General features: G+C 37.7%; 1 protein-coding gene across 3 annotated transcripts in view; it reads right to left on the minus strand.

Annotated features, from left to right (window-relative positions):
- The window catches only part of zranb3 (zinc finger, RAN-binding domain containing 3), a 78,712-nt gene that overhangs the window by 30,477 nt on the left and 24,079 nt on the right, over positions 1-24,156 (minus strand). For all 3 annotated transcript variants that reach the window (XR_007896641.1, XM_051693172.1, XM_051693171.1), the window contains 4 exons: positions 18,939-19,024; positions 18,065-18,236; positions 11,424-11,540; positions 3,175-3,294 (listed from right to left, as the gene is read on the minus strand). Coding sequence is in view for 2 of the 3 variants with exons in the window: in XM_051693172.1 (XP_051549132.1) it covers positions 3,175-3,294; positions 11,424-11,540; positions 18,065-18,236; positions 18,939-19,024 (495 nt within the window). In the remaining variant the exon portion in view is untranslated. The remainder of the gene's footprint in view (positions 1-3,174; positions 3,295-11,423; positions 11,541-18,064; positions 18,237-18,938; positions 19,025-24,156) is intronic.

The following is a 24,156-nucleotide window of genomic DNA, read 5'->3' on the forward strand; positions in this document are numbered from 1 at the left end:
CAGGTATACATGGTTGTGCTGTCCAAAGCTGAGACTAGGGTCGACAAAATCGTAATTCGGACATCTCTGGCGACTGCAGGCTGACGAATCTAGAAATGGACTAAATAAATGTCCTGAACGAGTTACACACCTGATTGACAGCAAGTTTCTAACAGAAAAAAGGGCTATTCTTCCACTGAAAAAATGAACCAGTGCCCTACTGAGGGAATACGTTAAAGCAGAGAATGAACTCTATCCAGGGAATCAACCCTTTCTCTCTTACTTTCTTTAGTGCCATCAACCCTTTTTATCTGTTTTTTTTTCTTTTACAAAATTGTTCCACTTTATCTCTCATTCTGCTCACATGCACTGCTTGATGCTATGATGGTATGTACTGTACAACAGTAGAAATGTATAACGGTAGATATTCTGCTATACAACTTAAATTTGTGGCATGATTTCAAGCAAAAATGAATGTCTTCTATGCAAACTTTGTTGCAGATGGGCAATTCCAGTATAGATGGCTTTTTTGAATATAATTGGAAACAATTTTCTTTTGTCATGTTTTGTTTCGATACGATTTAGTAGCTTACAGCTAGGGCCGCCGATGAGGAGACAATTGGACCTTTTGTCCAAGGCCCGGGCTTGAGAGGGGCCCGGAGTAGAAGGGGGGGGTCCACAGAAAGGCTATTCCCACGTTTAGCGGGAGACGCGGATATAAACGCTGAGACAGCGCGCAACTGAGAAAGTCGTCCGGGTAGCACACGTTCATGGGATAACTGTCCGCATAATAACAAAAAAACTTTAGCCAAAAATTTTCTTTTTTTCTTGATTTGACATTATAGAGTATATCTCTGGGTGTAAAGAAAGTAGCTCAGAAAAACTGCTTTTGTTTTGTTCCCAATCATGTCACCTGTGACTAAGTAAAATTTTGTGTTGATACAAAACTCAGCAAAGTAGTAATGAAATCACTTCGGTGGTGCGGGAATCGGCTTTCCAAACGTTTGAAAGTCCCTATGGATGTTTTCACATTTGAGTCTTCTTTAAATCTGTGCTTGCTTGTACGTTATTTTTCCGCTGAGTGGGCTTTTTCAAGCGCAGGATAGCAGCCTCAGGTGAGTCAAGTCCCGTCTTTCACCGGTCCATGTCCACGGGTTAATTTTGCTCATCCAAAAAATTATGCTTTTGAGTAAGTAGCCTAGAAAATAACTGTTTTAGGCTAGGTATGTAATTTTTTAATCTGCTGATCAAGAAGGCTATTTTCAACAAGGTGACTGCTGAACGGGTTAATCTATCTTTTATTCTGTGTACAAGTCATGTTTAGAATACATTAGGTTTACTGTAGTCTACATCACAGGCTTATTTTTTTCTATCCTATAGCTACTTTTTTTTTTTTAACATAGTAACAGTTATTGGTTGACGTTCTTTACCGAACAGCTGTCGTATTAGATCAATGGTTAATGCATGACTGCACGTCGTGAAATACGCACAACTTTTCAGCGCATTTTTTTCCTCTCTCATAGATTTGGCTTAGTCTACCTGTTAATTATTTTCAACAATGTCCTGACTGTTTTAAAATGTTAAGTAACGTTTACTTGGTGATTTCCGTTTAGAACAGGCTTTTAATGGCTGTTCCATTGATCCTGCACTATTTATTCAATTGTTTTCAATAACTATGTCTGTTAAATATTCGCTAACATTGATTCAGTGAATGCGTGTCATGTTCTATATATAATGTACAATGATCATAAGTCGAGGCGAGCACGTCGCAGATAAATGCCCCCTTTCAGTGGAATTTAGCATCGGATTTGGAATAGATTAAGTATTTTAAATGGGTCGCATAAACACATTTTTTTTTTTTTTTTACTGTTTTCTGAAGGTTGGTTTCTCTTTAGACTAGTCGGTTAAAAAACTTCCATTTAAACGACAGTCAAATTAGTCGTAGCACACATCCCTACTAAATTCACATGCAAATACAACAATGACTAAAGGTATGCTCTCTCTCCAAAGCATGCAGGCATGAGTAACGAGATCTCATTCAGTTCCATTCTGTGTCATTTAAGTCATCATTAAGTCTTTGTCATGTACTTGGTGCCATCACCTGGTGGCCATATGTAATGAGAGTGAATGATCCTCTCTGCCCATATTTGGATGACTTCCACCTCTGGTTGCAGTGATCTGAATCCTAATACGATTGGTTTAGCGTACTACTACGTGCTACATCATTTTCGATGAATTCATCTGATTCAGGAATGCTAATGTGTTTTGAGCCAGATAGCACATAATGTGCTGTGTGCACATTGTGCTTCGTGTGGATTATCTAATGACCTATGCATCTGATAACACTGTGTGTGGACTCATTTTAACAAGAATCCCCTCTTCCGAGTATTGATAAGTGATATTTTATGTTGCTGTTTATGTTTCGTGAAGTTATAAGCGAAAACGCTGCTTATAAGCAACACCTGTTTTCATGTAACATGTATGTCAATGACATATACTTAGCTATTACTCGCTATATTTTTGACTGTTTGTTAAACAAATAGGCTGGTTGTATTCTACTCTTTGAGAGCTTTCCAACGACAAATGATACATGACTATTTGATCAGTTTTATATTTTTACCAATTACATTAAAATGTGCAGTGCAAAATGATTCATAAATTATCAAAAAAAGAACACTTCTGATTTGTCTGCAAATTTCAAAGCACTTGTTTAGTTTTAATCAAATGATACCTATTTTGTGTTGGTCAAGACTGTAGTTCTTAATATTTTGATAATTATTATTTTCTTAGTGGGCCAATCTGGGTTAAAGCATTTAAGTCACCAGATTTTACTACATTGCTTTTTAATACAGTGTATAAGATATTTTGGGGTACATTTCCAGCAAAGATAACCATGTTGTGATATATACAGTTACCATAACATACAGTATAATTACTCCATGATATAAGAGTTTGGTCATACAGCCCTCTGTTAACACACACAAAACACTCTGTACACCTCTCCCTGTCTGAATGGGTCAGTCTGTATGTGTGTGTTGGGACAGCAGTGTGACAGGGTTTGCTGCTGGCTGATTTAATGAACCGAGTTGAAATGCTGAAATACTTTTGCTTTCACTAGTCTCCGTGTACGCTCTCTCTCTCTCTCTCTCTCTCTCTCTCACTCACACACACACACACACACACACACACACACACCTTGGCCTCGATGACAGCCTCGGTACATGCCTGCAGCATGCTGAGATGATGAGCAAAAACCAGAAACTTTAGCTCTTCTGTCTCCAACATCATCTTTATATAGTCCTTCACTGCTCCAGCCTGAGAGAGAGAGAGAGAGAGAGAGAATAATAGATATTTGTATTGCAATCCAGTAAAACTCAAATTATAATAATGGAAATGATAATGGATAGTTATGGCTTTAACATCTGATTGGTTGAGCCACATTCAAAGCTGTTGTAAATAGCTAACATATGGACACCAGCTCACACATTAGTTGAATTCCATATAATGCAAAGGTAACACTTTACAATAAGATTTCTATTCGTTAACATATCACTCTTTTGACATGGCTACTAGGCAACTACCTAGAAACTACAGAGAACACCTTAGCAACCATATAGCAATGACCTGGCAACCTCCTATGATGACCTAGCATTGTGGTGGCAAGTTTTGCATTGGCAAGCACCACTTCAAAAAAATCTAGTTGTTAATAAATTGGTGAATTTTTATATTTCTGTTGCCACAATATTATTATACCACAAAACCACTAGAGACCCTGTGTTACAGTGATTTTCTTTTAGTAACGGGGGTGTTGCTAGGTACAATGCAAAGGTCCCACAGCTTTTCAATCATGACAACATACAGTAGTTTCCTCCTCTAAAAACACAAAATCTTCCAAAATCCCTAAATCCTGATATGAACTCATCATATAATGCCTGTTACGTTTAGTAGTTGTTAAATGAACAGTGTATCAAGTCATTTGCTGGAAGCCTGTCCTCTTTTTTCTACTCTTTTAAAGCACCGCTCTGGTTTCTCATTACTGATGTTTCGCCATTTTAATATCGTCTAATTGGCGTCCAAATCTCTTGCCTGTGATGGAGCGCAAAGGCTTCTTTATAGCCCCAAGTGTGTGTGTGAAGTGGCTGTAGTTCACTCATTTTCACTTGGCAAAAAAAGAAAAGTAACACCATTCCTGACATGGCACTATTTCTACCCAGAGAAAGAGAGAGAGGGGGGTGTATCATCTCAGTGGCAAACAATAGATGAAAGACAGAACAGGACAAGAGCAGAAGGGATGGGAAAACACAGGTTTGACAAATTAAAAAAAAAAAAAAAAACATACTCGCTCTCACAGGGTGTTTCATCTGGGACTTCTCACACGGGCTGGTTTAATACACACCCAGAGTTAAAATCACACACGCACACAGCGGAAGGCTTCACTCAAGACACATGCTGTGCTCAATTGGACAATAAAAAGTGGTGGTAGCTTAAATTGCTTAAGAAGAGAGAATATCTAAAACTCAAAGTGGAAAAGAACCTTGTGTTAGTATGTTTTTAAAGGGATACCCTTTAAAATCACACAAACTTTGCACTTTGTTCTAAGCAGACACAACGCGACAAGTTTCAATCAAGTAATTTTTCAATCATCACAAGAAGCAAAACTGCTGCACAATTTCAATTTGAACAATTCCTTTAATTAAAAACAATAGATGAATTCACTAAACAGTTATTTTGTATTTGACAAGTCGCTAATTGCGCTCAAATAGCACTGTTGCGAGTATTAACCCGGTAAAGCCTGACATATGAAAGAACTGTCCGATTTCTAATTCTATTTATTTTTTATTTTTTTTACATTAAACTGTTTTTAGTGCCATTAGACAAAACTATAAAAAGAAATAGGCTTTAAAGTTCATTATCCTCCTGAGGCCCAGCAATTCATTTTTGTGTAAGACATTTGTCATTTAAGTTTTTCTTATCCCATACATGCTAAATCTTGGGGTATTATCAGAGGACTTCATGGGCTTTTCAGAGATACCAAATGTTTGAGAGTTTGGCCATGACAACTTCCTCTCCTTGGTCTGTAAATATGGACTGAAATGCATCACAATTCAATTCAGCACATCAAATACAATATGAATAAAATATTCTTTTTTCAATAAACAATTTTTATCATATGTATTTTATGCACTTTTTTTGCTGGGTCTCAGGAACTTATGGTAAGATGACATCATAATAGCTTGTAATGTACATTAATGAGATCTTTACAATGACAGAGCACACTGCATATATGAAAATACACAGAAATATTAGTACACACTTTAAATATATCTTATAAAATGTATCAGTCAGAATTTTCTCTGTGATATTTTTTTTTGTGGTGGGCATGAATGAAATGTAATGGTTATTGAGAGATATAACTCAAGAGCCTGTTGTATCATATTTGATACATGGATTTCAATGGGGGGTTTTCAATAAAATAATATTCAAAATTTTAACCAAGCACAAGCTGCTTATATTCAGCAAATACTCATTTTAAAATATCAGTAACAATATAATCATTACTGTCACTTTTACTTTATTAAAATAAGCTGTCATTTATCCCATCATAAGAGTCACTTTTGCACAAGTCTGCCACCATTTTAAATAGATTGATATAAACATTGAAACCACTTTTTTCACAAATAACCACTAGATGGTGCCATATACATGTGAAACTTACATACCAGTGTTGTCACGGTACCAAAATTTCAGTAGTCGTTACCGAAACCAGTGAAATTTCACAGTTCTCGATACCACAGAAACAATTTGCTAATATGATAATGTGCTACTGAACACACCAGTTTAGCCTAAATGAAATTTCAATGTAAATAATACATTAAAAGATATGCATGTTTCCTTCAAGTGTTTCTATCACTTGTTTGTTTTTAAGCAGGGCCCTACTGAAATATGTTTTATTTTCCCCCCAAATCCTTTTTTCCCTTTTTTTTTTCAGACTTCCATGTTTTAAAGTTTAATTTAATTTATCAAAATGGTGTCTTACCAAAACATTTTCCTTAAACTTTTAAAAACTTTTAACAAGTAAAAAAAAGAACAATTACTTGCAACATACCATTGCATTTTTTTAACAAACATTTATTTAGTACAAAAGCACTCTTGCTTGTGATATATTGCTTAATTTTTATTATTAATACAATCATTATTCATTAATCATTATTTAGGATTATTATAATAATAATAATTATTATTGCTACAGTGAGGATTACATTTTACTATACAGTTCTAATGTAATTCTGTTGCAATTTCTTCAATTTCAAGCATTTAGCTTTTATTATGAATCGTGCTTTTATTTTGATGTGCGTTTTTGATGGAAGTTTAACCTCTCCGGATAAACAGTTTGCTACATGGCTCAATGTTTCCATCAGCGTTTTTTATGCGCATTTTGGGATATCGCATAAAAACTGCTGGATGGAAACACCAACATGCGAATAAATCTCCAAAATGCGCATAAACTATGATGGAAATACATTGACCGAATAAACTCCTATTGAATTTGTTAGGAATAAAAGATGCGCATCAAAAAGGTCATGTGACTAAATAACAGTGGGCCAATCATCACATCTGAAATGTTGCTCTGGTCACTGAAATAACGGTGTCTAGAAAATCCAAAGCCTACAAAGAGTTTGCAGAGCAAATAAGTCAAATTCAAACTTGAACTGTACGGAACAGAAGGCTTACTGACACTTTGAAAAATATATTATAGATCCACCACGGTATAGTCATAAGGATGGATGAACGCACATACTGTATATAGCTCTGCCAGAAGTGTGTGACACACTGTCGCTCCCAAACATGAGACAAAGTTCTTTAGAGTGTTTTGTCTGCGTGCTCTAAACCACCAGTATTTTATTAATAAAACACTCACAGTGGCTACAATTTCTCCGGAAGTGACGATTTCATCCTTTTGAACAGCCTTGGATAGAAACGCGGCTTTATTCGCACATTGTTTTTGCGATAATATGTTTTTTTGCATAAATTAAATCCGCAACTCGTTAAAGCATAAATGTTATGATTTAATTATATAAATTATATAAAAATAACACTTCAGAGTGGATTAGTGCTCTGCTCTGTCATCTCGCATACAACGCGAATGATTCTCATAGTCTGTGGAGTTTCCAGTGTATGAGCGGTCTGCTTCACACATTCATTTAAAGCTCATGCAGCTCATACAGACTAAGATTGCAGCATTGCGTGGTTTAATAATCACACTAGGACATATCACGATTTTAATTTGATTAGTTGTGCATTTCAGTGTAAATGGAGTAACAGAGCACATGCTCAAATAAGCGTGTGAGCATTTGAAAGCAATCGTGTGTCAGTGCTCGGTACTACAGTGTAGAATCACTGGTATCGTTACATCTTTTTTATTTCAATACCGACTTGGTACCGAAGTACCGGTACTTTTGACAACACTATTACATGCCATAGGTTGTTTGGCTCGTCAGCTTGAACAGAGAGTGAAACAGGAGCCGTCAAACATTGTGTATCATAATTGATACACACAGCGTTATAGGGTTAACACTTATTATAGATTGTGCCTTATTCACAAAACTCAGCGCTATTTCCATCGTTTTACGAATATTTTCTTTCGATCATTGCATCAATAATTGAAGAAATTATAACAATGATAAAGAGCATTATAATATATCTCATATATCTGGTTTGCGCCATTACCAAATAAAAAAATAGCGCAAACAACGTGTACAAATAAATGACGCTATAAGCGCATGCCATTCATTTTTCGTTAATTTCTCAGAATGTGTGTGTATGAATGATTGCCGACGACAAATGATTGCTTTTTTCCTCGTAACATTAAAGATTGGATAACACTTTACAATAAGGTTTTATTCCTGCTAACGTTAATAATAATGACATGAACTAACAGTGAACATCAACTTAATTTGTTAATCGTTGTAAATGTTAAATTCTGCATTTACTAACGCATTCTTTACATTAAAAGTTAAATTTGTTATAAATAGTTAGTAAATGTATACATTAACAAAAATTAATAAATGCTGTAAAAATTGTTGTTCACTGTTAGTTCGTCATACCTACTGCATTAACCACTGTTAATAAATACAACCTTATTGTAAAGAGTTACCAGTGTCAAAGCGAGCAAAGTGTAATTTGTACCACAGTGTAAAAGTTGTGTGATGCAGAATCGCAAAAAGTTATGGCAGGTCACATCTGGGTGAACTCATAAAAAAAAATCACCTTGTTAAATCCAGAGATCTACAGGAAAAAGAAAGAAAAAAGTGTCCACCAATCAAAAAGGTCAGTGTTAAGGTCGTCGCGGCTCTAGTACCATGATTACATGTTTTTTGGAAATGGCACCATGGTAATATCCCCCCCTCCCGGAGCTTGTTCCCATGGCAATGCCATGGTGTTTGATGTGCATAACAGAAGGGCCGGTTGCCATGGTGGTCGTTAGCGGTGATATCATGCTGTCCCTCATCGTTAGAGAGAACGAAAGGGAGAGAGAAGGAAACTGCAGATGGCTGTTATTTCAATGGCATTCGACAGAATTTTGAATTGATATCTAACATCTTGTTACGTAAGCTAAATACTGCTCTGCGTATAATCAGAAGCGGATCTAGTATGTAAATGTTTTGTTTTACAGAACAATCTGTGATTTATCATTTTATTAGTAATGTTTGCTAAGCAAGTATCACTTTTACAATTGCTCATACTTGGGGTTAACTCTTAAAGGAACAGTTCACCCAAAAATGAAAATTCTCTCATCATTTACTCACCCTCGTGCCAACCCAGATGTGTATGACTTTTGTTCTGCTGAACACAAAGATTTGTAGAAGAATATTTCATCTTTGTATACAATACAAGTGAATTGTGACCAGAACTTTGAAGCTCAAAAAAGCACATACAGGCAGCATAAAAGTAATCCATAAGTGGTTTAATCCATCTCTTCGGAAGCAATCTGTTCAGTTTTGGGTGAGTACAGATCAAAATGTAACTTCTTTTTTAATGTACATCTTGCCATTGCAGTCTATATATATCGGTTTTATCGGTCTATATATATATATATATATATATATATATATATATATATATATATATATATCTATCTCGGTTTTACCGATTAATCGGTGCCGATAGTTGCTTTTTGGAACTATCGGTTATCGGCAAAAATCCATGCTGATAGTTTCTTTTTTCAAATTTGTTTTATTCCTCATCAACAAACCTCATCTGGTGAAACATATCCATATAAACTCTTCATCTGGTGAATATATATCCTGTAAAAAGCGTAATTTTGTAATTCCTTGCATATAGAGCATTGCAAGTAAACCAAGTCTCTGTCATTTCAAAATAAGAGTCCCCGGTGTATTTTGGACTGTTTAAAGTTGAAAGTCCCCCGTAATGCACCAAATCTTAATTTTTCTAGTTATTATTGGGATTTTGGTTGCACAATTAACTGCTTTTGTTATTTTATTTATTTTGCAGAGTGTAGATGGCGCTAGGAAGTGTAATCAAGTTTGAGATCATAATTTTGGTCTGTTCTCACACAAAACCGATTAGATCGCTTCAGAAGACATGGATTAAAACACCTATGGATCACTTTTATGCTGACTTTGTGCTTTTTGGAGCTTCAAAGTTTCTTAAAATCTTTGCGTTCTGCAGAAGATAGAAAGTCATACACATCTGGGATGGCATGAGGGTGAGTAAATGATGAGAGAATTTTCAGTCTTTCGTCTCTTTAACCCTAAATATTAAACTAAATCTTAAATATTAAACTTTTTTCTGCACTGTTTTTTATTTATTTTGTCTCTTTTACCTGAACACATGGGCGGATTAAGTGATTTCGGGGCAAAGTACAGAAATGGGGCCCTCTTCAATAACACACATTTACCTAGATTTTCCCTTAAAGGTGTTATTTTTATTTTTATATGGAATTGTATGGAGAAAGTATTCCTACACTCACTGAAATATATCATATTAACATTTATTCATTTAGCAGACAATGTTACCTTTGGAAGTGTTGAGATAAACTTTTTAGATTCCTCCCTTTTTATTCCTTTTCTCTGCCCCACTAGGATAATTACGTTTATTTTATTTCTCACCACAAATGCAAACCAAACTAGCAACAGTTAAATACAGTGAAATCATACGAAACTGTCCTAACGGTGTGGCGCGCTTTCACCTGTTAACGAACTTGCGCAGTCGCGTAAAACCTTGGACTATTCCACTACAGCCTGATCTGTGGGGGGAGGGGTTTGCTTGCATTGACGGTGCTGTAACTAACAGCGATTAATCACAACTTTCAACCAATTTTTTATGACTTTTCCAGTCATTCAAGATTACTGGATAAGGGGGGCCTGGGTAGCTCAGCAAGTATTGACGCTGACTACCACCCCTGGAGTCGTGAGTTCAAATCCAGGGTGTGCTGAGTGACTCCAGCCAGGTCTCCTAAGAAACCAAATTGGCCCGGTTGCTAGGGAGGGTAGAGTCACATGGGGTAACCTCCTCGTGGTCACGATTAAGTGCTTCTCGCTCTCAATGGGGTGCGTGGTAAATTGTGCGTGGATCGCGGAGAGTAGCATGAGCCTCCACATGCTGTGAGTCTCCGCGGTGTCATGCACAACGAGCCACGTGATAAGATGCGCGGATTGACGGTCTCCAAAGCGGAGGCAACTGAGACTTGTCCTCCACTACCCGGATTGAGGTGAGTAACCGCAACACCACGAGGACCTAGTAAGTAGTGGAAATTGGCATTCCAAAAATTGGGGAGAAAAGGGGATTAAAAAGAAAAAAAATGACTGGATAAGGGTTTTTCAAAATCATTTTTTATAGACCGCACTCACAGAGCAATTTCTAGCCAATGAAATGTTTCACAGTTTAACATGAAATATTTATTTACTATAGACATTTCGATGACTTCAGATTTCTCTCATTTCCATGACTGTGGAAACCCTATAGAATAGAACGTAACCGTCTGGTTACGGGAAAAAAAGTCCCATAAAAAATGTTCTCCATAGGCAAATTGATTTTCAACGATAACAGGCCTACCATGAGCACAGATTTTTTAACTGATGGTATGTTACTGTTGAAGCCATCCATCCAAGTTATTTCAATCTTTAAAAATTTTGCTTAATAGCAGAATTCCTGGTGAAGAACTACACTATCCATGCTGCTGTAGAGCCAAAATCCACCAATCAGAGAATTCTGGCAAACAACGTGCACCAAATAGTCACACAGTGCAAAATTTGGTCACATATGCGAGTGATTTATCATGCATCCACAATCTGTTTAATCCGTGGACACAAAAAACACACCTGTGTGACCACACATACAAATTCATACTTACAGTATATAGGTCTACAGATATTCAACATATTGAAGGATACACATTTTTGAGCACACGTACAGTACTGTACCTTGGCAATGGCGGTCTGTTTATACATGTGTGTGATGAGACTCATCACCTCCACAAACTGATTCTCACTCTGAAAACTCATCAACCGCTCCCACTGCTCAAAACTAGCACTCGCTTCCTGTGAGAAAGAGAGAGAGAGAGAGAGAGAGAGAGAGAGAATTTAAGTAGAACATCCTTTATTACAATATTTACATAAGAGAAAATATTAGCCCTGTTTACACAATCAAATCATCATCCATTTCTCATACAAAGCTATCGTATGGCTTCAAAAGATTTTGAAAATGGCACACAAGTCATATTGACTACTTTTATGATACATTTAAAGTCTTGTATTGTCATTTTGAAGCTCTGCTTTCATTGCACAGAAAAAAACTGAGAGGATATTCTGAGAGGTAATTTTTTGGGGTGATCTATCCCTTTATCAGCTGACAATCAAAATGCTGTCTCTGAACATACAGTATGTAAAAAACCCAAGACAAATGTCTACATTGAAAGCGAGATGGAGAAAGAGAGACAATATGAATAAAAAAAGAATGGCACAATTAAGGATATAGTAAACTGTCCTACTTTCCCTCTGTTTGGCAAAAAGAAGCGAGAAAAAAATAAAATAAAAGAAAGATGGTGAGAACGAGAGAAAGTGAGAGGTGTAGAGACGACACAATTCCCTGAAGTTGCAGAACAACTCCTTGGGTCATGTGACCTGCCCAATTATAGCGCTACAGTGACAGCAGTGGGAGAAGATGGAAACACACAGTACCAGCACTATAAATCACACACATACACACACACACACACACACACACACACACTCCTGGCCCTAAAACAAATGCACACTCTTCTCTGCCGGTCTCTCTTCACACAAACGTTCTGCACTATTCGTGAGGTGCTGGCAGGTTTTGGCCGTCACAATGACAGGAAGTCAAGCACAGAATGAAGTAGAGTGTTGAAATGACACACACGACCATTATTCCCTTGAAAGTTGTTCACCCAGAGGCTGTTTTATAATCCTCACTACATATAATTTGCTATTAATAATGAGGGGGAAGATAAATAGATGTATAATACAGTATATAGAAAAAGAAATGTAGAGATATATACCTTTTACAAAAAAGTTCTGTGGCATTACGGTGGAGGGATGGTTTAAAATGGTAATGCCATGTTACTGAATGATTACCAAATTCATATCATGATGTTTACATCATACTCCAAGGTTCTTCAAAGAATAGTGTGGTATTACTGTGGTACCACGTCTAAAAATCGAAATACTACCATGGTATTATGTAAAAAAAAAAATATATATATATATATATATATATTACCATGGTGCCATTTCCAAAAAACATGTTATCATGGTACCATGCCCCAAAACATGGTATTACCATGGTATCATGTCCAAATACCATAGTATTAGCATGGTACCATTTTACCACATCCTGAAACCAAAATATTACCAAGGTACAACATCCAAAAAAACATGTATTATCATGGTACAATGCCCAGAAACATGGCATTGCCATGGTACCATGTCCAAAAACCATATTACTGTGGTACCATGTCCACAAAAATCAAGGTACTACCATGGTACCATGCCCAAAAAAACATGGTATTACCATGGTACCATGTTACCACATCCCGAAACCAAAATATTATCAAGCTGCAACATCCAAAAAAAAAAAAAAACACAAAAAAACCCACATGTATTATCATGGTACAATGCCCAGAAACAGGGTATTACCATGGTACCATGTCTAAAAATCATGGTATTACCATGGTACAATGTTACAACGTCCAAAAACCATAATATTACAGTGGTACCCATGTCCAAAAACCATTAAAAAAAACCAAAACAAAAAAACACGGTATTAACCTGATACCATGTCTAAAAACCGGGGTATTACCATGGTACCATGCCCCAAAAAATATGGTACAATGTCCAAAATAATAGTATTATTTTGGAACACGTCCAAAAAACATTTTTATCGTGTTTTATCGTGGTAGTGTTGCCATGGTTCCAAGTCCAAAATCCAAACAATTACCATGATACCATGTCCAAAAAATACTATTCTGGTACCACATACAAAAACCAATATGTTACCATGGCAATACCATGGTTTTAAGACATAATAAAAAGAAAACGATGGTTTTGCCATGGTAGTAACATTATCCAAAAAACGGCTCTTAGCAGTATTTACACAGATCAGCCACAACGTTAAAACCTCCTGCCTAATATTGTGTAGGTCCCCCTCGTGCCGCCAAACAGCGCCAACCCGCATCTCAGAATGGCATTCTGAGGTGATTTTCTTCTCACCACAATTGTACAGAGTGGTTATCTGAGTTACTGTAGATTTTGTCAGTTCGAACCAGTCTGGCCATTCTCTGTTGACCTCTCTCATCAACAAGGCGTTTCCATCCACAGAACTGCCGCTCACTGGATGTTTTTTGTTTTTGGCACCATTCAGAGTAAATTCTAGAGACTGTTGTGTGAAAATCACAGGAGATCAGCAGTTACAGAAATACTCAAACCAGCCCATCTGACACCAACAATCATCCATGCGATTATCTAATCAGTCAATCAGTGCAGTGCATAAAATCATGCAGATACGGGTCAGGAACTTCAGTTAATGTTCACATCAACCATCAGAATGGGGAAAAAATTTGATCTCAGTGATTTCGACCGTGGCATGATTGTTGGTGGCAGATGGGCTGGTTTGAGTATTTCTGTAACTGCTGATCTCCTGGGATTTTCACACAGAACAGACTCTAGAATTTACTCAGAATGGTGCCAGAAGCAAAACACATCCAGTGAGGGGCAGTTCTGTGGATGGAATCACCTTGTTGATGAGAGAGGTCAATGGAGAATGGCCAGACTGGTTCAAACTAACAAAGTCTACAGTAACACAGATCACCAAATTTAATATCTGCCCAAGTTAGCAGGGTCTATGTTTGCTTTGCCCATTTGTTTGTTATAACATGGGTAATTCATTTTAAATGTTATCCAGAAAAATCTGGGTTAGGTTGAAAGCTGAACATCTGTCCACTGGTCCAACGTGTGTGTGTGTGTGTGTATGTTTGAGTGTGTGTACGAGTGTGCGTGCGTGTGCTGTGAGCTTGTGTGTGCTGACAGAAGATGATTTATGAGGTCCTACAGCAGGTGAGCTGCTCTTTGTGTTTCAGAAATCTGACACACACACACTCAAAATGTGCTGTTCAAGCAATCCTGCCCACACACACTCATTACTTGGAGAGAGAGACAGACAGACAAAATAATCATATGAGAAAGAGAGAGGTGGAAAGTAGGTCTGGGCGATTTATCGAATATTGACGGTATATTTGCGAGAATTTTGCTGCCGATTAAAAAAAAATGCAACATTGTGGATATCGCAATGATTTTAATGTGCTTTTTCTTTATTTGGTCATTAAGTTTCATAAATAGTAAGGATGTGCAAAATTAAGTACTTCATAGACGACTAGTCGTTGGGTTGCCTGAACGACAAATCGGTCAAGGAAACCCTATACAATTAGGCTGGGTTCACCTGACCCATATTGGACCTTTTTTATGGGCCGTTTACATAAGTCACATTTTTATATTAAAAAACTACTACACTGTGACTCATCTATAATAGAGTGTGCTATTAGATTAGTTTTGCGATCACTAATTTTGCGACTCGTGAATCTGAGAGCATTAAGACGTATTTAAACGTAAGCGCCCCCGATTTTAACGTCAACATTCAAAATGTTAGTTGGTAAGCCCATTAATTTTCATGAATCAATTCAAACTTCATTTCAAAGAATCAAAAATACTAGACTAATTGAATAGTTTGTTGTTAGATGATTAGTTGACTAGTCGACCATTAAGACTTATCCACAGTAAACTTATCCACCATCTGGTCGGAACCGACAGAAGGTCTACTGTGGCACAAGTCACAGAAAATTTTAAATGATGCTTATGGGAGAAATGTGTCACAACACACAGTGCATCGCACACTGCTGCGTACAGAGTGCCCAGGATGATCCCTGTACACCATCGAAAGCACCTACAATGGGCATGCGAGCGTCAGAACTGGACCTTGGAGCAGTGGAAGAAGTTCGCCTGCTCCGATTAGTCCCGTTTTCTTTTACATCACATGGACGGCTGTGAACGTGTGCGACATTTACCTGGGGAAGTGATAGCACCAGGATGCACTATGGAAAGACGACAAGCCGGTGGAGAGAGTGTGATGCTCTGGGCAATGTTCTGCTGGGAAACCCTGGGTCTGGCCATACATGTGGACGTCAATTTTGACACGTGCCACCTACCTAAACATTGTTGCAGACCAGGTACACCCCTTCATGGCAATGGTATTCCCTGATGGCAGTGGCCTCTTTCCGCAGGATAATGCGCCCTGCCACACTGCACACATTGTTCGGGAATGGTTTGAGGAACATGATGAAGTTTTCAAGGTGTTGCCCTGGCCTCCAAGTTCCCCTGATCTCAATCCGACTGAGCATCTGTGGGATGTGCTGAACCAACAAGTCCGATCCACAGTGGCTCCCCCTCGCAACTTACAGGACTTGAAGGGTCTTGGTGCCAGATACCACAGGACACCTTCAGGGGTCTTGTAGAGTCCATGCCTCGGATGGTCAGTGCTGTGTTGGCGGCATGCGGAGGACCAACAGCTTATTAGGCAGGTGGTCATAATGTTTTGGCTCATCAGTGTAAATAAATATATTTACTGAAAAATATATGGAAAACGTGCCTGGAGTTTTTTTAGTTTTTTTTTTTTAACCAAGTTACTTCTTACATTAAATATTTAGAACATACTTGGCTATGATGGCTGTTTTGTTGAAATGATAGTTCCTCTGATTAGAAAAATTACCCTTTCATGCCATTTCAGAGCAAAAACATAAATGTCTAGAAATATATATCGTAAAAAGGCAAAACAAATTTTTACCACTTCTGATGTTTTTTTGAAGACACAGCAATTATAAGCAGAGCCGTGCTAAACGCGACGGTTCGGAACAGAATGTGATGATTAGTAACATCCATTTTTCTCTGAATTACACACTGTCAGCTCGTTCAGTTGCCAAAGGAAAAAAAATTATAGGGAAATAAAAGAGAATGATCAGAGACAAGTGAGATGAAATGATAATTTGTGTTAATCGCATACTATTGCCTAGCAACAGGTATGGTGCGGTTATACTGGGGTAAATCACTATATTTAACCACTTTTTTTCTCTTAGTTCAGAACAAGTGATTGGAAAAGTACAAGAGAGAGAGAGAGAAAGAGAGGGAGAGAGAGAGAGAATACAATGAAAAACTGCTTGGAGAGGGCGATACAGCAGTCACAATAGCTGCCTAATATGCCATTCACTACATAAACTAATGAATACAATTGATTAGCAGTTTCTTGTTATTTTGCCTGTTCTTTATGAAATCAATATTGTTGTTCTTTTTAATTATTATTAGTTTATTTAATTATTAATTTATTTGATATAATTTTAAATAATTGATGTATTCTTATCATTGTGGCTATAAAGCGCAACAGTTCCCACCCACTAGTTCAGCCATCTTGGTTCCGGAAGTATTTTTCCCAATAATTTTTTTCCACCCAAAAGGATTTCATAAAATCCTTCATAAAAGAGTGCTAAGCCATGAACCAAACCAACAACCTCCTAGTAAATCACAACTTTACAAACTTAGATTTGAAGCAAAAACGTATTTGAAAATTGGACAAAAAGACAAAGGTACAAGATAGTATATTTAACGTCTTTAACAAGAGAATGAACTAAAATCCCAAGAAGCATTGCAAATGACAGAATTTAATAAAAAACATGGTAACAGTCTGGTTCTGGAAGAAAAATCCCATTCATTTATCCCATAGATGAATTGATTTTCAACGATAACTTATAAAAATGTAAAGACAAGACCTACCGTGAGCTACGAGGTTGTTCATTGATTGTATATGCTTCCGTTGAAGCCATCCGTCTGCGTTATTTCAACTTCATTGTTTGAAAACCATGTCTGATAGCAGAATCCATCATAAACAACTCCATTACCCAAGGTACAGCGGAGAAAAATCCACCAATCAGAGAACTGCGGTCAGCGAAACGTGCCTCGGTGCGACCGCGCGCTCCCATGACGCACTGTGAATGACGTAATCGAGTCGGTCTCCATTCACCCTTAAACTACTCATATATTTGTACATATCAGAATATTTTGCAATAAACGTAAAATATATTGTTTCTATACTTATAATCAACAACATAATATTAATAGTTTAATATATTCCTATAGTTTATTATTCAATGACATCATTTGCAATGCTTCATGGGATTGTAGTTTGTGTCCTCATGAAAGACAGTAAGTACACAGCCTTGTACCTTTGTCTTTATATCCGATTTTCAAATACTATTTTTTATCTCAAAACAAAGTTTGTGATGTTGTGATTCACTTCGGAGCTGGTTGGTTTGTTTCATTAAAAGTCTATGGAAGAAATGAATGGGGAAAATACTTCCGGAACACAGACGGCTGAAAAAGTGGGCGGGCACTGTTACGCTCTATACACTTTAAGTTGTTCTGGAGAACTTTAATATTACAATTAATTTAAAATTTAACTGAAAGAAAGCAAAAGAGAAATAGAGAAAGAAGTGGAGATTGCGTACCTTGGCTGCGTCTTTGGGTAAGTCAAAGGGAATTCGTTGGCGTACTTTGGGTGGTAGTTGAGTTAGCACTTGATTCTTCAGTCTACGAATCATGATTTCACTGAGACACTGGTGTAACTCATCCAAATGAGATGCGCCGCGACAATCCCATTGACGTCTGGTACCAAAATACCTGCGCAAGACACAAAACGTCACTTCTGCTTCTGTCCGATATTTCTGTCATTTTATTTCTTTTTGTAATGACAGTGTTGGCTAGCATGTTTGTTTATTGTAATAACAATTACTGTAGTAACTATGGTTACCATGGTACATATCTGTAAATGCATCTTCACCTAATTTGTCTTAAACATTCAAGTTTTATCATGTTAATGTGACCTTATCAATCCTGAACGTTTGTGTATGTGAGATTTCATTTTGAATATTGTATATTTACCAGCAGCAGCAATCGGAATGATTGACAGAAGTGTGAATCAGTGTGTGCTTGTGTGTGGCAGTGTTTTCAACATGACAAATTAATTTGTACTCGGAGACCCTAGTGTGATGCACTGTCATTTCATTTCTCTGCTGTAGATTTGAAATGAACAAAACAACTCTCAGATGTTTTGAAGTGTCACACACAACATCATAACATAATTCATGTCTGAGCTAACTCTGAATCGTTACAATCTAAATAACTAAAAAGGCTGTCAAAACAATAAAACAGCATCTACAGTAGCTTTAGTACAAAACTAGTTGTAAGTTTTCTAATTAAATGAATCAAGGCATGTTTAGCTTTCTATTGAATCGTGTATCAAAATAAAATGGTCGGCATTAATGGCGCTTTTTGTCAATGTGTCATTTGAATACTATATTTGACGAAAGTTAAGATTTTCACTTGTAATGCGCGTTGCAGTATTTTTTGGCGTAGTCGCTCCAGGTTCCGAACCTCCGTGGATACAGGGCATCGATTTGCATGAAAAGCTGAAAGACAGATTCAGAGAGAGAAAGATTGAGAGATGTCAGAACATATCAAACAATGTTCACAAGAAAAACATAGCTACACATATAACTTTACAACTTCCAAATGGGAAAAAATAAGAACTTGGAAGAACATTTTTATAAGTTTGTAACCTTGTATGCAATCATGAAAGAGTTTACTAATAATCCGTCAGCAGATTTCTGTTTATAGCAGGTGTGAAGCGAATACTCTGCTGATTAAAGCTGATTAAATCAGGTATTAAGTTCATAAAATGCAAATGTGTTTCCTCTAAGAGCATGTCTCAAAGTGCATGTTATGTTCCCTTAGTATAAACCAAACAGAGATTATATTGATGAATTAAGAAACAGTGTCTATTGTAAAGTCCAGAGTTTTATTTTTATAATAGGGGTAGCAATGGAGGTTTGAGACCTTTATATTTAATTTAGCAATGCTTTTACGAACATTATAATGAGGAATCTGTTCTGCTTGTAAGAATGGTTATATGAAAAATGTGCACAGAAATGTGTTCTGCTCTTAAGAATGGTTTTACGAACGATGTACACAGTAATTTGTTCAATTTGTGAGAATGGTTTTACGAACAATTTACATAATTTGTTCTACTAGCAAGAATGGTTTTACAAACGATTTATACAGTAATTCATTCTTGTGGCAGCGGGGGCGTGGTCGAGCGTTCGTCCGGAGAGAGAGAAGGCGGTAAGGGTGCATTCACCTGAGCCAGATAATGACTAACACCTGTTTCCAATTGCAGTAAGCTTGGGAAGAGCGGTATAAAAGGGACCACGCCAGAAGCAAGAGAGAGAGAGGACCTCGCCGGCCCCAGATACGCCATCGAGTGGTCCTCGGCCCGCTGTCCTGCTTCCGTCCGTGACACAGAGTCACGGCACTGGACCCCTTAGCCGTTCCTTCTGGTTACCGGTTGATGCGGGGCTCCAGTGCTACCGGATCGAACACTCCCTCTGTGTCGCGACCCCCAGTCAGCGGTGAGGACTCCTTGGACGGCGCATCCTTCCTTCACGGGTTTCGGCACCAGTGTAACAGTTCGTGGAAAGGAGGATGCATGGGACCGGCTTGACAAGACACGTAGACATTTATTGTTACACTTTTCAGTCGCACACAATAAGGCTGCTTTTCAGCAGTACACAAAAGGTTTGCTTTTCAGCAACACCACACTGACATGCAGATACACACAAACAGCTTCACGCATCTCTCTCTCCCGTCTACCACTATCTCTCTTCCTTAAGTACTCCCGCCACCCCTCGCTGGAACGTGAGACCGGTGTGGCACACAGGTGAAAGTCATTTGCCACTTATCTTCCCGGCCTTGCTCTGCCCAGACGCCGCTCAGCTCTGCCCTGCTCACCACAGTTCTACTTTAGGAATGGTTTTACGAACGATTTACACAGTAATTCGTTCTACTAGTAAGAACAGTTTGAATGATTTACACCGTAATTACATCAACTAGTAAGAATGGTTTTACAAATGATTTACACAGCAAATTGTTCTACTAGTAAAAATGGCTTTATGAACAATTTACACAGTAATTAATTCTGCTTGTAAGAACGGTTTGACAAACGATTTAAACATACATCAACTAGTAAGAATGGTTTTACTGGGAGCCTTTGTAGCTCAGCGAGTATTGATGCTGACTACCACCCCTGGAGTCGTGAGTTCAAATCCAAGGCGTGCAGAGTGACTCCAGCCAGGTCTCCTAAGCAACCAAATTGGCCTGGTTGCTAGGGAGGGTAAAGTCACATGGGGTAACCTCCTCGTGGTCGCGATTAGGGGTTCTCACTCTCAATGTGGCACGTGGCAAGTTGTGCTTGGATCGTGGAGAGTAGCATGAGCCTCCACGTGCTGTGACTCTCTGCAGTGTCATGCACAGCAGGGCTCCAGACTGCGAATAAATGGTCGACCAAAAATCAACTATAATTTAAAATCTAGTCACCATTGGTGACAGTCGGGTTGCATGTGTTCATATGCGGTTTCACCAGATATCATCTTGCGAATTATTGAATACATCTATAGAGCGCGATCTGTTTCTGACGAGCTCGCTGCACCGCACGCAACAACAAACCCAGCGCGAGAGAGTCATGGCCAGATGACTCTTTTGAACTGGATCTTTTTCATGAATCACCCAAAAAGAACTGAGGGTTTGAACTCAGGAGCTCAGGTTAGCAGTTTGTATCAGATTCACTTTCTCAGCAAATCAGCCATCAGTGAGCTCACAACTGGGAGTGCAGACATTTCAAAATAATAGTCCCATGTGTATTTCTGGCTTCTTTATAATTAAAAGTCCCGTATTGTGTGCCACTTGTTGTCCTCATGGTAATTACTGATTGGGAATGGAGTAACACAATAAACTGCATATGGGATTTCATTCAATTTGCACTCTTGTATTCTCTGTGTCTGGGCCATCTGGTAACAGTAAAAGACTAAGGCAATATTGTAAAAAATGTATATACTGTATATACATACACTACCGGTCACAAGTTTTGAAACACTTATTCTTTATTATTTTATTTTTTTCTTCACATTTTAGAATAATAGTAAAGTCATCAAAACTATGGAATAACATAAATGGAACTATGGGAATTATGTTGTGACTAAACAAAATCCAAAATAAATCAAAACTGTGTTATATTTTAGCATCTTCACAGTAGTCACCCTTTGTCTAGAATTTGCAGACATGTACTCTTGACATTTTCTCAACCAACTTCTTGAGGTATCACCCTGAGATGCTTTTTAAACAGTATTAAAGGAGTTCCCATCTATGTTGGGCACTTATTGGCTGCTTTTCTTTATTATTTGGTCCAAGTCATCAATTTCAAAAACTTTTTTATTTTTATTAAATTTTAGTTTTATAATGAAATAAATTAATATGGTGGCACAATGATATTTTTGTCTACAAAACTAATTTCAAACATTTAAGCATATGCCTTCAGATCAAAAGATTTTTAAGATCATGAGAAACATTTCAGTCAAGTGTTTCAAAACTTTTGACCAGTTGTGTGTGTGTGTGTGTGTATATATATATATATATATATATATATATATATATGAGATCAAGCTTTTGACACTTAGGGCAATTGAGGGACTTGTTCACAACTATTACACAAGGTGCAAACATTCACTGATGCTCAAGAAGACAACAAACTACTATGTGCATACTATATGTAATTATCTGTAATGTAGATTTAAATTAAAAAATCTTTTATCTCTTATATTTGTATAAATTATGAAAGGGGTGTGAACATTTATGAGAAAAAAGGGAATGCAAAATTATCTTCTCAACTATATACACTGTTTATTAAACCTGATAAATGGGTTATCAGCTGTCTTCCTTTTCTTCTGAACAGCAGTCTAAATCGAGCAATTCTGTAATTTGTGACTAAAAACAGCCATTTGGCTCCTTGATGTTTCAGTTTAGAAGCCAATGGCTCTTAGTCATTTTTTTAGTCTGTAGCCCTGCACAGCGAGCCACGCGATAAGACGCGCAGATTGACGGTCTCAGAAGCAGAGGCAACTGAGACTTGTCCTCAGCCACCCAGACTGAGGTGAATAACTGCGTCACCACAAGGACCTACTAAGCAGTGTGTATTGGGCATTCCAAATTGGGAGATAAAATAAAAAAAAGAATGGTGTTACGAACGATTTACACAGCAATTCGTTCTACTAGTAAAAATGGTTTTACGAACAATTTACACAGTAATTTGTTCCATTGGTGAGAATAGTTTTACGAATGCTTTGCACAGTAATTCATTCTACTTTAAGAGTGGTTTTTACAAACGATTTACACAGTAGTTCGAATCCAGGGTGTGCTGAGTGACTCCAGCCGGGTCTCCTAAGCAACCAAATTGGCCCGGTTGCTAGGGAGGGTAGAGTCACATGGGGTAAACCTCCTCGTGGTCGCTATAATGTGGTTCTAACTCTCGGTGGGGCGCGTGGTGAGTTGTGTGGGGATGTCGCGGAGAATAGCGTGAAGCCTCCACACGCGCTATGTTTCCACGGTAACGCGCTCAACAAACCACGTGATAAGATGTGCGGGTTGACGGTCTCAGACACGGAGGCAACTGAGATTCGTCCTCCGCCACCTGGATTGAGGTGAGTCGATTGGACTACACCACCACAAGGACTTAGAGCGCATTGGGAATTCCAAAATTGAAAGAAAAAAAAGAATGGTTTTACGAACAATTTACACAGCAATCCGTTCTACTTGTAAGAAAGGTTTTACAAACAATTTACACTGTCTTTCTACTTTTAAGAACCATTTTAAAAATGATTTACACCGTAATTTGTTCTACTTGTAAAAATGGTTTTACGAACGATTTACACAGTAGTTAGTTCGTAAAACCATTCTTAGAAGTAGAATGATTTACACAAATTCATTCTGTTCATAAGAATGATATTACAAATGATTTACACAGGAATTCAAAATTCTTTCAATTTGAGTTTAGCAGCTATGTTTTCCAAAGATTTTTGTCCACTGGAAATTAGTAGAAAGATGCTTTGTTCATGAAACTTTGAAAATCACAACAGTTCGACATATTGTTGCACCATCATTATCGCGTCAAATTATATGTAGCGCTCATCCTGGCTAAGGTCTACGAGAGTTTAACTATGTTTTTTCCCCAAGGGGACATTAGTAGAAAGACGTATTTTCAATCAATGGCCCACAATCAACACATGGGTACACAACAGTACAACATATTGTTGTAGCCTCATTCTCGCTTGTGCCAAATTAAATATGCTGTCTACTGCAAGGTTTCTGATAGTTCTTATGATTGTGTACAGCAGTTATTCAAACCCAGATTTCCTTTGCTTTTCCGGTCACAAAAATTAGAGTAAGTTTGTTCGGTTTACTTGCCAATGCGTTAAAAAATGGTCTGAAACTTGTATGACAGAGTGTTTGATTGAAAGACATTTGTGATATAAAAAGTAAAGAAGGTGTAAAATAGAGGGGCAGAGGGTGAAGAAGAGGGAAAGACAGGAACAGTGTGAAAAAGCATGTCCATGTGTGCCAGTAATATCTGTAGCTTGCACAGAGTAATAACAGCAGAGATGAGCGCTGTGCTTTTGAGACCATAGAAAGAGAGAAAGAGGCGTCCTCACTTCTC

The sequence above is a fragment of the Myxocyprinus asiaticus genome, chromosome 49 (genome assembly GCF_019703515.2).
Source record: "Myxocyprinus asiaticus isolate MX2 ecotype Aquarium Trade chromosome 49, UBuf_Myxa_2, whole genome shotgun sequence".
Taxonomy (NCBI): Eukaryota; Metazoa; Chordata; class Actinopteri; order Cypriniformes; family Catostomidae; genus Myxocyprinus; species Myxocyprinus asiaticus.